Genomic DNA, 15,712 nt, shown 5'->3' on the forward strand with positions numbered 1-15,712 from the left:
AGTTTTTTGATCTACACTACACAAGTTAACTCCACAAATGAATAGTCTGGTATAAAACAGGATTGACTTCTTAAAGCCTCTGAAGAACCCCTATCATTACTTAACATGCAGAATAATGCAATCCGTGTCAGCCTCCAAAAGTGCCTACAAAAATAAGAAAAGCTGAGAAAAGTGGTAGCTTTGGAGGCTTAATTATCCCCCCCCCCCCACACACACACACACACTTCACTTAACCTATTCAAACCATCTATGGCCTTGAATTTTAAATTCAGAAATGCAAATGTGGTGGCCTCACAGTGGACGATCGGCGTCCCACCCGGACGGGGCGTGGCTACAGAGAGAGGGGGGTGGGGGCACAGACTGCACGCTGTTAAGTTTTGAAAGTGGCTGGCAGGCAGGCAGGCAAACAAAGTGGCTCCCAAAGCAGGAAGCAGGGACACAACCTTGGAAGGAGAGAAACGCGGAGGACTGTTTTCTCTACGGGGAAAAAGATCACAAATATCTTTCAGACTGACAGATTGTAATTACGCAGACAGTGTTTGAACTCATGCGTCAATCCGGCTGGTCGGGAAGCAGTTTAGTGCGTGAATCAGGTGTTCAGTTGAAACCCCCCCGGATTGTTTGGAGTGAAAGTATTCATTGATTAAGCTGATGCATTGTGTCAGAGCACAAAGCCCCCGTCTGCCTCATCCAGAGCGCCCGCCCATCGGGCTTTCTGCGGAGCGATAGTGGGAGATTGATTATAGTCTCCGGGATTTTCCGTGGAGTAAGCCAGAGCCTGCTTGGACTGTGATTTGCTCTCCCATCAGTGAAGAGGAGGGAAATATTAGCAAACATCAAGGACTTTCACTCTTGACTGAACATTTCCAGATCCCCCCTTGCACCTAGATTTCCAAATTACGCGCAGGTCACGCTGGACTTCGCTTTTTTTTCTTCCTCTTCCACAGAGCGGGGCTGTGTTGGTGTGAATCGCCTCCGCAGTCTTGGATGCGTAGTAAACGGGGGAGTGGGTTGGGTCGCCCAGGCGCCTGGCAATACATACGCACACGTCGGCAGCGATAAAAGCAGATAGGTGAGGGTGGAAGAGAAACACCGGGGAGGGGGAGTCGGACACTAGGAAGCCGCGGGACTCACCGGCTGTGGATTTGACTCTTAAAGACTCCCTGCGTTTACCGCCTGGGATTCATACACCACCTTTCTATCTATACAGGACCAGTCGCTTTTAACACATTGTCTGTTCCCCGACCACGACCCGAACATCGCCTCCTCATCTGAGGGGAATATTGGAAGTGAATCTGCAGAGCGACACTCACACAATGGCAACCGGTGCGCTCCTTCTCGCCTGCGCGCTGCTCGGTAAGTCATCTAAAAAAAATCTCTCACAGGCTTCATCTGAGGCTCGAAATACTTCACCTTCCTCCCTGCTCCCTGCGCGCGCGCGCGTGTGTGTGTGTGTTAGTCACGGCACACCTGTATGACACATTTAATACTGGTTAGTTTGGAGAACAAGTAGTCATCACGAAGTAGGCTACATTGATAATCACTGCAATAATGACAGATGCATGAGAACGTGTGTGTGTGTGTGTGTGTGTGTGTGTGTGTGTGTGTGTGTGTGTGTGTGTGTGTGTGTGTGTGTGTGTGTGTGTGTGTGTGTGTGTGTGTGTGTGTGTGTGTGTGTGTGTGTGTGTGTGTGTGTGTGTGTGTGTGTGTGTGTGTGTGTGTGTGTGTGTGTGTGTGTGTGTGTGTGTGTGTGTGTGTGTGTGTGTGTGTGTGTGTGTGTGTGTGTGTGTGTGTGTGTGTGTGTGTGTGTGTGTGTGTGTGTGTGTGTGTGTGTGTGTGTGTGTGTGTGTGTGTGTGTGTGTGTGTGTGTGTGTGTGTGTGTGTGTGTGTGTGAGAAAGAGCTGAACTAGGTTAATGTGATATTTAGACTTAAGTCACAGATTAACCCTCTGATGTTCAAGTGCTGATCGAGCTGCTATTGTCTTAATTAAAACCAAACACACACACATCATACACACACACCTGGATCATCACAACACCCCCAGGGTATGAAGTCATCAGTGTGTGTGAGACACCAAGTAGGCTACCGCTTTGTTGTACAGTAAGTCACCCCTCCTGTGTGTGTGTGTGTGTGTGTGTGTCAGGCCCTCTCACACATTTGTCACCTACCTGCAGTTTATTAGATTTCACAGACAAATGCCAGTTCAAGCGTGCTCACCTGATGACACTCTGTGATACATTCAAACACTCATGTGGGCGAGGACTGCTGACACACACATATACACACACACACACACACACACACACACACACACACACACACACACACACACACTCTGCATCCTGACTGTGAACTGTCCCAAACAAACACCAGATGGCTTTTCTGTTCCTGGACCGGGAGGCCTGAGGGGACAGAGGAGGGAGGGGCCCATTGGAGGCCCCCACTTGGCACTAGAGGATTACCAGTCTGCTACCTTACCATAAGTCACTTTCACTGGGATGGGGATGGAGGGGGGGCGTCTGTGAAGGATGAAAAAGAATGATTTTGTTTCCTACAGTAGAGGAAGAGTGAACAATCTTAATATGATCAGTGTGGGAAGCAGTGAGGGAGGGTGTTCATATTATGTAATGATGATGAATCACATGTTTCAGCAGGGAGCAGTTTGAGGTGCTGAGGAACATTTCAGGTGTTGAGAAAGAGGAGATGTTGTTTTAAGAGATTGTGTGTGGTGTGTGTGTGTGTGTGCTAATAATTGGCGCAAATCTAAGGAGGACTCTTGTTTCCTGCCTTATCGGTGATGATACACTGAGAACTCTGCGACGTGTTGCAAAGACATCATCCAACTCTCGGAATTGAAATCATTTTGGTCAACATCTCTTGCTCTAGCTTTTCAAATGAGATGATTTATTTATGTGTGTGTGACAGTAAACTGTTCCTCTTTGTGGTTGAGATTAAAAAAAAAAAAGAAGACTTTTGGAGTTGTCACATTTGGAGTTTGAGGACTTTTTTATAAATAGATCAAACAATAATGAAGCGTACAATTCGACGATACTGAAAATAAATCCTCAATTGTGCATCAGCATATTAAAAAAAAAGAGAGACATATACTGTCGTTGTCAGTTTAAAAAAAAAATGGCCAATTTGATTGAATCTGGGTGCGACATGCAGGATTTCCCATCCTTTAATCTACACAAACATGAACTCATGTGTCATCTGCAAGCCTTCACTCCATATCGACAGAAGGCTCGTCTGTCTTCTGTCGATTTTTGCATAGCAGAGCAGCTACATATTTAAAATGCCATGAGTCAGAATAAACCTACATCCCAGCCATGCAATATTTGTGTAAGTGTATTAATATCACATCACAACAGAGAGTGTGTGTGTGTGTGTCTATATTTTGCCGTATCATTAGCTCATCCCTCTCCCTGTGTGCATGTACGTAGCATCTGTGCTCCTGTATGATCAGCTGTCTGACTCAGTGTGTGTTTGCACTTATAAAAAAACAAAAAACAAAAGAGGATAAAATAAAGGTGGATGACACCTGCATGTGTTGTGTGGAGAGACTGCATCAGTCATTGTTAAACCCAGAGGTGCCACTTACACAATTCTTCAGCAGGCAAATCTTATTTTTCGGGGTTATTTATGATGCTGAGTTTGCAACCAGGTGTGTGTGTGAGTGTGTGTGTGTGAGTGTGTGTGTGAGTGTGTGTGCGTTTTTGTGGCACAGGGGGTATAAGATAAAAAACATATAAAAAGGAGTTGCCTGAAGGAACGAGTGTTTATTAGCTTTAGAGTCAGGATGTCTTCCTCTCCCCCACAGAGAGTGGGAAAGATGTCATGCCTTTTTCGCGCAGTGCCACACACAGTGATTTTTTTTCTTCTTCGGGGTTGTGTGTGTGTGTGTGTGTCTGTGTGTGTCTGTCTTTGTAAGAGTGTGTTTTGAAACAGGGAGCCTAAAAATTTAAAGTACCCAAGACGTCCCCCGTTTATATAACTAAATAGAAATGTAATATGTGAAATGCCTGAGTGGTTTCCAGCAGCCTGCAGACGCGTGCAGGTTCAGGCGAGCTAACACCGGGTCTGTTTTTATCAGCTGGTCTCAGAGCAGCTCCACAGGAGAGATCTTTAAGCTTATATATGTCTAGCAGTTTATTCACGCCTTCGTCATGATGTGATGTTTTTAAATTTACATCTGTCAGCTCAGGGGGGTACCGGTGCTGTTTTCACCCCGTTCACACTCTGAATATGTTATGGATGAATTAGCACAATCCTTTGTCAGATGGTGGAGAAAAAAAACCTGATAAATATTTTATAAAGTTTGGCTAGCAGTGGGTGTGGCAGTGGGCGTGGCCTTTTATTAAACAGAAGTGTAACCAGTGTGTCTACATTACACAGAAATCTTTTGTGTGTGTGTGTGTTGTTTTATTGTTACTCTACATTAAAGGGATACTTCCCCCGTTGAAACATGAATCTGTGTTGACATTGGGTCATATATGTAGAAATATGAAATACATTTTGAAGTTGGTTCCTTCTTGGCCGAGAAAAGGCAGAAAGTGTCTTTTTGGCTCATGTTGATGAAAGACACCAAATCCCAGAATGCACAGCACCGCAGGCCACTCCCACTAAGGTCCTCTAGTTCAGAATCAGAAATACTTTATTAATCCCAGAGGGAAATTCCATCATTACAGTTTCTCCAAAATATACAGTACAGCAGGAGAAATATAGAAATAAAAACATTTACAGACATGTTTACTTCATGAGACCGTTTCCTCAACTGATTCGTCGCAAAAATCGTCATTTTGCGTCACTGGAAGTTCCTTTTCAGACTCAGAAATATAAAGATTTCACATCTCAGGGGAAAATGAGGGCGGGATGCACGACCATTCAAAAACACTACCAGGTTTCTAATGATATGTAACTTAAAGGGATACTTCACCCATTTGCATGAAGCTTTGTGATTGATGGTATTTCTAAAACAATAATCTGACATTCTGGCTCGTAACGATGCTATTAATGGAAAAGAGAACATTTTTGAGTAGTTGTTGCAGCGTCATAAAAGTTTTTGCTCACAAGGTTACAGAAGGTAAAGCTCGCCGTCCTGACACAATCACACAGCATCAAGGTACTGAAGAGCTCATCTGCGTTTTATACCTGACTTTTTTTTTTCAAAACTTCTGTGTGTCAGAAGAAGGTCAGTACTTACGGCCACTCTAGTACAGATTGATTTGTCAAGTGGTGTTGTGACACTTATCGCAAGTGCTCGAAAGTGCTCCAACACTTGAACAATCTCATTTTCCATTTCTGACACAAACTCATTCAAAATGTCTGGGTGAAACAAGTTCATCATTAACATTGGAAGAAATGAAATACCTGATTGAGAATACTGCTGACGTTTACATGTCACTCAGCTGTTCATCTCCCTCCACTGGCTCCCAGTTACTGCTCGCATCAAATTTAAATCTCAAAACAGCGACAAAAACGTCTCCTCCCCCCCCCCCCCCCCACTACGCTCTGCCAATGAAAGGCGTCTGATCCAACCTTCACAACAGGGTCCTAAGACGCTGACTAGACTCTTCTCCTCTGTCGCCCCCCGGTGGTGGAATGAACTTCCAAACTCCATGTGATCTGCAGAGTCCCTCTGCACCTTTAAGAAAAAGCTAAAGACCCAGCTCTTTCATGAATACCTACTAACTTAATGATGATGGTCTCCATATTATTGATGATGATGATGGTAATGACGATGGTTTTTGTTTGATAACGACGACTTATAAGATGGTTTCTATACTGATTAGAGCTCTCAAGAACTGCCCTCAATGTTGTGCTTTGCCTCTGGTCACTTCCTGTCAGCACCTGTGTGTCCAATCAGACTCAAAGCTGATCGTTTGCTCTTACTCACATTGTTCCCTTTTTTCTAGATCCTTGCTTGTGTTGTTCTTACTCTCTGATGTACGTCGCTTTGGATAAAAGCGTCTGATCAGTGAATTGTAGAATTTAACTGAAAACTATCCAGTATTTTGGATTTAATGATGCAAGCTCATACAAGAATCAATGAACGACTTTAAACTCTTTGGTTGTGGGGTTTTTCTCGAGGTCAGCTCACACAGGCATGTCAAACTTTCTCACCATTCAAAGTTTTCAGCGCCACACCTCAATGCCCATCCCGGCCTCTCCTCTGTCCCCAATAAGAATGACAGCTGACTGTGCCCCCCCCCGCCCCGCCCACCCCAGAATCGCAGGGATTTTTAGCTTGTGTGTGGTCAAGCCATGCGTCCTTTTTTGCTGTGCTTCTTGGGTCAGCTGTTACCTCACTGGGAATGCTTACCATGTGTCTGTGAGCCTCAGCTGACAGTAGAGAGAGAGTGCTGTCTAGACAGTGACACCAAATGCAATAACTCAGCGTCTCGCTGTTTGTATAGCTGATGCACAGCTATGAATATAAGAGTTTGGTGTGTGTCCATGTGATCCATCCTGAGTTGTCTTACTCATTATTCTTTCCTTCCACCAGCAGCAGAGGACCCACTTCTTCTCCCTGTTATGGGAAATATAGCCTCGTGCAGCTGTCTGATCGTACCGCTGTTTGCACCCCTTGTTATTTTCTGGGCTTGCATGCACGCTTTGTTTGCATCATAAGCACCAGACCCACGCCTCTGTGTGTACACCCATGACAAGGCGCCTTTTGTGCTTTTGTTTTTTTCATATCATTACACTGTTGACTCAAAGGACAAAAAAAAAAAACATCAGAGGAGGAGAAGAAGAAAGACTGTTTAGCTTGGCTGTTGTCCATCAGATGAGCGTCTGTCTCCAGTAAATATTCATTAATTTGAGTTTGGGGATGAAAATTCAGGTCGTCTTGGGGTCAGGACTGAAACGGCCTTATTAGTTGTGGACCAATAAGACTGGATGAGGAGAGTGTGATTTTGCAGGCATGGGCATGTTTTCCCTGCTTGTTGTATAATCTGCACCTATAGGCGGGTCAAGCTCTTGTTACCAGCGTCTACTTCCCCCAGGGAGTGACTGTCCTATAATAAAGCATTCAGCTACAGAAGCTCACACCCACCTACCACTGCAGGTTTACAACAGGCTGCCCGCACTGTCCTCTTTTATCAGATTTCTTTCTTTTGCTGTCCCTTCAAAGGTGAAAGCAATAAAAACAACTTCTCCCACAGAGCCTTGGGACGAGATAAAGGAGAAATTAGAGATTGAGCCGACTGACATTTATTGCCAGGCAAAGAAGTAAATTAAAAAATAAAAAGTTGGCGGTTGATAATAAAAGCTTGTCTTCTTCTTCTTCTCATAAAGTTTTTTTTTTTGTCACGACGATCCTCCCCTCTGACCCAGATCCGAGCTGCAGTCTCTCTCTCTCTCCCCGGTTCACACTGGGCGGGAGATGAGTGACTGTCTGTGTGAAGTGAAGCAAACTTCTTCTTGAGGGAGACTTCCTGCCTGCCTGCCACAGTGAATCAGGAAAGTAGCTGGAGTCTGAACTGGAGCAGATACACAGTCTGCTTTGTGTCTCTGCAGCAGCAGCAGCAGCACCTCTGTTTGACCGGCAGGACTTTACCCCCCCCCCCCCCCCCAGATCCCAGCACCGCGTGCTGAGCCTGCACATGCTCGTCACGCCTCAGATTTTTATCTCATGTTTTGTGATAACAACACAACAACCTCCCTGTGGCTGTTCAGTTTGTAAAGCATTAAAAGTCTTCTTTGGGCTGATTTGCATACTTCTTGCCGTTCCTCACTCCTCCTCCCCTCGACTCCCCTCCCCGACTCCCCTCCCTGACTCTTTGCTAAAGAACACTAGCATCTTATATCAACCCACCTTCTCTTTAAAGATTACTAAAGAGTAACTGCCCTCAAGTGGGACCCAAACCACATCTTCTGTATGTCAGATCAAACATGCACTGTTTGTGAGCACCTACCTCACCCAGTTCCCTCCCCCCTGGGATTTGGTCTGCTCCTCCCCCCCTCCTCCCCCCCGCTGTTGTTCAGTGTTGGTAGTGGTGGTGACTGGACAGTGAGAGAATACCACTCTCCTCCTCCACAGACGAGCACCCACAGTGCTCCGAGCTGCTCTCCATCGGTGCAGCCTCACTCTCCCCGCTCCCTGCTCGATTCTCCACCCGAGCAGATCCCACGCTGGTGGGATACACACACCGGGCGTGGTAACTATGGCGACCGAGCTCCCCACCTGCACACCGCCAATCCATATTCAGTGGCACACGCTTCAGCAAAAGGGTGTGTGTGCAGCACATGCATGCTTTAAAAAAAGCCTCTTACGCAACGCTAAAGAGCACTTCACTCACTCTGCCATTATGTTCCCTTAATGCACCGTTTTCCCGCTCTACACCTAAAACCAAAGAGATGCATGCGTGTGTGTGTTTGTGTGTTATTGCCTATGAATAAATGCATGAATTTACCAGCGCATGTCTTTTATTGCCTGAGAGGCAAAATGACTGACAATGGCAGAAAAAAGTCTGTTTGAAGGAGGCTAATTAATAGTTAATGAGTTTCTTTTCCAATCTGCAGCTTAATTCTGCAAACGTGAGAACTGATAGCAAAGCTGCCAGTCACACAAAAAACTAACCACTGTACATAAAGTAGATACAGCTGTCAGGCTTAATTGTGCACAAGCACAAGATGGATAATGACCGAAGATAGCTGAGAGTTTTTATAGCTTCAAATTCTTTGACGAGAATCAACTCAAACATTCAGTCGACTCTGTTCTAACGTTTCATCATGACAGGATTTGATGAGTGAAGGTTTTGGTTTTGGTTTTTTTCCCATAATGTGGGAATCCGTGTGAAAGTAGTGTTTGGAGTAGATGTGAAACCACAGTGCTTTGTCATGCAGACAGGATGGGGGGAGGTGTGTGTGTGTGTGTTTGTGGAGGGTTGTCTATGATGGGGGAAGGGGAGATGAGGTTAGTGGGGTAGCAGGTGTCCTTATGGAGTTAATGGATTCTGTGATGGGAGTAGATTGAGGCCCCTTGATGTACTGGAAGTGTGTGTGTGTGTGTGTGTGTGTGTGTGTGTGTCTGCATGGGCTAATATGAATGAACCAGTTAAGCCACTTGCCTCTGTACTGTTTATTGACCCCTTTGTCTCCCACTCTGTTAAAGCAGAAACAAACAGGAGATTGTGTTTTTATTTTTATTGTCTTTAAAATGATGATTGACACCAAAACACGTCCATGCGGCAAACAAGACAGTCCGTCCATATCTATATACTATTTTATCATAAACCGTAACAATCTGTCACAATGCAAGTGTTTACCTAGCTCTTAATGACCCGGCTACATCGATGCAACAACTGTGTTATTGAAACTTTTCTACTACTGTCTTTTTGTCTTTTACGTCATGCCTCCACACCAAATTGAAATGTTAGTGAGAAGCATGCACCTCTTAGAGATCCTGTAAAATAAGCCCAAAACACCTATCCAGACATACCCAAAGTAAATTGTCTGCTGTTTTTGAACCATTTAGAGTTAAAGCCCAAACAAGGTCACAGTTGAAAGGTAACACTCTGAAGTTTCTTCCCAAACAGCCATAATCACAGTTGTTACTACTGGTATTGAATAATGCAAGCTGGAACTACAAAAAATAAACAATTTTTAATTCCGCCTGAATAGTTTCTCTAAACAAAAACCAGCAGATGACTACAGCTGGGAGCTATTAGCCTTAGCTGTGTCATAAAGCCTTACCGAGTTCAAGTCCAAATTTGATAACAAAAGCACAAAAACTGTGCCATTTGGAGACTCCAAAAGGACCCTTGGTAACCAAGATGACATAGCTGGGATACCTGCTACTCCTGAACGCTTTGACGTACATGCATCATTCTGGGCTCTACGGAAAGGTGACACTCACAGCTACGATTCACTATCAGTATTACTGACACAGATTTATAGAAGCATAAACACATTTAAATGAAAACGATGTATTCATTAATCAACGGTTGAATTTAACAACTGGTTATGAGGAAAATAATGGAGGCTTAGATTACATCCTGTATGGTGTGCTTGATTTTCTTTGTGCATCTTTGATTGATAACTGGCATAACTGCAGGGTCGAGGGAAATGACTGTCTCCATATATAGGATGGTTTATTATTGTATAATGTAGCAGCCTATATTCTTAAGCTTCTGATTTGTGTGTTTATGTGTGTGTGTGTGTGTGTGTGTGTTGTGTGTTGGTTGAGCCTGGCATTGCTCGTTCTTATGTCTGTAGGCGTTGTGCAGTTGAATAAGTGATCTGAATTTGTTACTGTGGCCTTTAGACAGAGGCTAAACCCATCTGCAGTTTCTCACTGTCTTTCTGATGTCGGATTATTCAAACGTAATAGAGTTGGTAAGTAACTGTCCCCAAATGTGAAAAACAATTTTTAGCCTTTAATTAGATTTAGACATGAAGATACAACTGTAGCTAGCTGTGCCATATGTGCTGTGCTAACTGAATTACAGCTCTGCACACACACCCTCCCTATTGACTGTGCTGCACTGCTGCAAAGCTTAGTGGCAGTCGTGCAATCATTCTCTTATTAAGTTTGAGAGTAATCGTGTTTACACCTTCATGTTGAGTGACAGTTCAATAAAGCTGCATATAGCAGTCAATAAACAGGAGCTCGACGAGAAGTTTGGTCTGACATCACTGATGTGAAATTTTAAAAATGAATTGATGAAATGTTATTTGATGAGGTTCAGAGGGATATCTTGTTTGCTAATTTTTTTTTTTTTTCCAAATGAACACTCAGGATGAAACAGTAAAACAATCCGAAGCTGTTCTCCCATTGGGGTCAAACAGGAAGACGAAGCAGCTGAGGGTGTAGGAGGGAGGATGAAGAGGCAGCTGTTCAACAAAGGATAGATTATGATCCGCACCACGTTGTTGACACTATCGAGAAACGCTGCCAGAAACTGATATGAACTGAAAATGTGAATCAGCCCACAGAGAAAAATCCCTTTTCCGCTGTATTGTGATTTACAGTATAGTGGGCACGGACATCTGAAGCATATTGTAATACATTTACACAGATGTTGGAATTAGCCTTTAAGCCAATTGCTTCCATCCTGGTCTCACCAGCTGTGAAGAACAACAGTGCAGGTGGGGTCATGACTGTTGTAGCCCAGGGGGGGCTAATAAATAAGGCCTTGTTAGCATTGAGGATAGCATGACCTAAGTGTTACACAAAGCAGGAGTTCCTGTTTGAAGCTGGAGACTTTAAATCACACAAATAGGTACTGATGATTCAACACAGACTTGACTTATTGAAACCTGACAGAATCAACACAAGCTTAAAGGCTTTATATGTGATTTTTTTGATCCAGCAGATGTCGCCCTTGAGCACCAGCATGAAACCAAAACAACTCACGCTGCATTGTTGTGTTAGCATGCTAATGCTAGCGATCTTTATTATGCTCGTATCTTCACACTGCATGTAAATTTACCTGAAATGAGCGTGATCTAGAAACACAGTTAAGCAGTGAGTACAGTATGTTATTCTTCTTTTCTCTAGTCCCTCAATTAAACAACTTTTATACACGAGGGGAGGAGTCAGCCGGCCGTCCCGACGATGTAAACAAAGTGAAGATAGGACTCTGAAAACTCTGAAAACATCACAGACAGTGGGACTCGGGTGTTACACCCATTGTAGACAGTCATGACTCACAGAGTTATTTTCAGAGGAGATACTTGATTTATACATTTAAGTGTGAAAAATCACATATTAAGACTTTAAAGTGAAATTAACCAATATCTTAACATTGTTGAATCATAACAATGAATAGCTACTGAGCTAACCTTGGTATGATTCATAGATATATATACATGTGGATGATGCATCGGTCGCTTCTGTTCACAGGAGCAGTACGGGTTGTAAAGGGTCAGCGGCTCCTAATCGATGTAAGAACATGATGGCAGGAGGTCTATCCAAAATTAAAATATTCATAACTCGCCGAAATTGGAATCGATTGTCTCAAGTTGTTTGTTTTGTTACAAATTTCAGACGGGTATTTATCCTCCAGGATACTCTTTGAAATTAGAAAGGCAGGTTTTCTTATTTATTGAATTATCTGTAGTAAGAATCAACATTTCTACTCTAAAGGCATACATGTACAGGAGCATGTGGCATTCACTTGAAATAAAAATCTGCAGATTTTTTTTCTGAATGAACGAGACCAATATCTGATAAATACAGCAAAGTTGATAGTAGCTTGAGTAACACGTAGCTCGGGCCTAAATGCATTTCCGATGCATCATTTTATATCCTTGAAGCATGCAACATGGGCTCAGCTGATGGTGAAGAAACCGTGCAACGTCCAGCAGATCAGAACGCACTTCAGAGCTGAACAAATCCAGTTAACCCGATGATGCAGAAAGACACGAGTATCTCGAGTAGAGCAGATGTTTTTTGACATTTTAAATCATCTTAATAAAAGCCTTTATAATAGAAATGTTACTATGATTCTTAATCTTTGATAGGGTAGAGCATCTTAGTATGAAAACCTGCATTGTTAATATCACCCGAGTATCCTTGATCATAAATACTCGTCTAATTTGTGTCACAAAATAAACGGCTTGAAAATCGATTCATATCATGTCAAGTTATGAAGACCTCCTGCTGTTCATTTGTAGCCACGGCTGGCACCTTCTTTCAAAGATGGCGGCCGTGTAGCTGCATCTCGCAAGCCTGGAAGTGGCATCCGCTATGGGCATGAACGACTGGAGACACAAGAAAACAGCTAGTTAGCTAGCTTCCTCAAAAGCTAACATACCATTTCCTGTGGACAACTTCCATCCACGTCCACTACTGTTAGCTTTTGAGGTAAATTTCAGGTAGGATTCAGAAAAAAACTATCTTTGCAGTCAATAAATACCCAAGAACTTAAATATCTGTAAGAATGAATCATGAGATGTTTGGTGGCAGCAGTTGTTTAACCCTGTCCTGTCGTTATGCTAGGCTATGCTCACTGGTTTGCTAGCTGTAGCTCCTCATCAGGTGCACACATGGTATCAGACTTTTTGTTTTATCAAACTTTGGCACCAAAGTAAAAAAAGATGAATCTCCTCAGAAACCTCCATGTCCCAGTTATAAAAGAGCGGGACAGTGAAGAGCTTCATAACATGCTGAATTCACATGTTAGCTCTTTGTACTTTCAGATAGTGGGTGTTTCACTGAGAGCCAAAATGTGTTCAAATGTGTTCATTCTACATGTACATATCTTGGTTCCTCGTGTCTGGTTTATCTCTTCGCCCTCTGGCTAAGTTTCCTGCTCTTCTAAGGCGGTGAAAAGCATGATGGGGAGTCTTCCTCGACACAGCTAGCGTACAAAAAACTCCCTGTGTGAATGTTTCTCCCCTCCATGTTACCGTCTTTATCTTGTAATCCCCTGTATCTGTAGCACTGATATCACTTGAATCTCTTAACTTGAGCTGCACAAAGACAGAATGAAGATGTACAGTATATCCACTTCATCTTCCCACTCCTCTGAAAGCTCATGAACTCTCCTTTTGTTCTCGCTCTGATTAGAGCTGCATGGACGTAATGGGCAGTTGTTGTAAGTGTTCGTCAGCTGTTGTGTAACCGGCTCTCTAATGACAGTCAGAACACTTAGTCTCTATTTCTCTGTTTGTCACCAAGTTAGACACTCACACAGACAGATTTGCACCTGTTTCTTTCCTCTGACAAGCTTCCAGCAGCTAAAGAGTTCTCCCTTGAAGGCTGAAAACCATTAAGCTCTTTTTTTAGCATACAAGAAATGCACAGTCTTCTTTATCCCGGTTGATAAATCAGGCAGCGGATGTTGTATTTGTTGTAAGGTTTTGAAGCATGGTGAAGGGTCAGAGGTTGTTAATGACAGCCCGGCTGGACTGATTTCTACATTCTCATGCAGATGATTATTATCACTGCAGGGAGGACAGAGCATGAGGCCTGAATTGTAATATTTGATGCTGCCCGAAGCCGATCGCAGCTACATGAATTTAAAGAAACTATTATGGACAAAAAGGATGTAAATCTGTCGTCCAGTTTGCATCGGGATGTCATGCTCAACCCGGTGCCATGTGCAATTAGTGAGCAGCTACGTATTCACTTTTTGCTTGAGGATGATCTGAGTTATATGTCAAATTTTTGATGATTAAGATAAAAAGACATGATGAAGCTGACGCAGGTTTTTATTTTGTTGCACGATTCATGCTGCTCCGTGCTTCATATCTGTAAATGTTAGAGTCTCCCTTGCATGAAAATGTCTCCTCTTTCTACCACTTTCATCTTCCTCCCTCCAGTTTCTCCTCATATTGGAATCTCTCTGTCTCCCTCGCACTCATGCTCTCTCTGGTAATGATGTTAACAGGGTCAAATGCTTTCAGGGGCCTAGAGGGAGAAAGACGCAGAGTGATTTTTATTTTTTATTTCTTTTGGGAGAGAATTGTTAACCAAGCGATGAGAAGAGAGGAGATGAAGATACTGGTATGTTCTTCATCTTCCCCCGGCGTTTATTTTTCAGCATGTACAGCAACAGAAGTCAAGTATACTTTTATATTCACTTAGCTCTTTACATTTTTGTGGCGTTCAGCAGCCTGGAGGTAGTTGTCGTTTTCTCCTTTAGCTTCCTCTCTTTTCCTCTTTTTCTCTCTCTCTCTCCTCTAAACATGCAGTCCTTTGGTTTCCTCGTCGCTGAGAATCTTCACACAAGTTTAGATCAGTGGGATGAGTCTTTGACTTGGCCCATGTATGTCTAGCATGCATGATCATATTTAATTCATCATTCCCAGGCTAGTAGTTACTTAAATTCACCCTCTCTTTCAACTTTCCCCAAAAAAAACTTTTCATAGAGAAGTTGAAGACATGCACACCAGCAGGGGTGAACAGTACCACCACATTTGGTTTTTGAAACTTAAAGTAGGGCCAATATTTACAGGATACAGTTACAGACACGTTGTACTTACAAAAACTTTAGTATGACTTTGTCACAAAATATCCTCGCTGTTAATCACCCTTAAAAGTGTATAAATACATGTAAGGAGTTAGCATTGATTGCTAGTTTAACTCCCAAAGGCTCGGCTCATTTGCTTCTTCAGGACGGTGTGGGTATGGTGTCTTCAGGTTTGATTGACAGCTGGCTATAGCACCATATGCAGAAAACTCTACAACTGCTATCCCATCCGATTCAAATGTGAGTCATTTCTGATTCTCCACATGCTGCATGACATCTTATTTTCAAACGAGAGCATCACACATCAAACTAGTGAGAAAAACACAAGAGGAAGACTGGAATACAGAAATCTCTCATGTGGAGTGACCAGGAGTGTTTCTTGTCAGAAGATGTCGAGTTTTTGTGTCATTAATTGGTCCCTTGTGTTTATATTGATTCCCTTCAGTTATTTAGCCAAGAAATTCACATTTTCTTTCTCCTGATGCAGAAACAGACTCATTTAAAAGACAGATTATCCATTCTCAAAAAGACACTACACAATGATGTCAAACTGAAATGAAACCATCACATACAGTTTCTCTGAAAAGTGTCAAGAGAACCATTTTTGTACTAGAGATGCAACAATACAGTCAGCCCACGGTTCAAAACAAACTTCAGATTTTTTTGGTCAATGTTTTCAGTGTATAGTCATTAAAAAGAAGACAGGGTTCAAGTAGTGCCATGTAGACCCTCTGTACAAATAGGAAGACATTTCACTATTTAAATGATATATATTTATATATTTTTC

At 43.0% G+C, this 15,712-nt stretch overlaps 1 protein-coding gene across 1 annotated transcript in view; it reads left to right on the forward strand.

The window, feature by feature from the left end:
- The first annotated feature begins 391 nt into the window (after positions 1-391).
- igsf3 (immunoglobulin superfamily, member 3) overlaps positions 392-15,712 on the forward strand; it is a 97,555-nt gene continuing 82,234 nt past the window's right edge. Inside the window, exon 1 of the mRNA XM_061053034.1 lies at positions 392-1,356. Coding sequence (XP_060909017.1) covers positions 1,317-1,356 — 40 coding nt within the window. The 5' untranslated portion in view covers positions 392-1,316. The remainder of the gene's footprint in view (positions 1,357-15,712) is intronic.

The sequence above is a fragment of the Labrus mixtus genome, chromosome 13, assembly GCF_963584025.1.
Source record: "Labrus mixtus chromosome 13, fLabMix1.1, whole genome shotgun sequence".
NCBI classification, from domain to species: domain Eukaryota; kingdom Metazoa; phylum Chordata; class Actinopteri; order Labriformes; family Labridae; genus Labrus; species Labrus mixtus.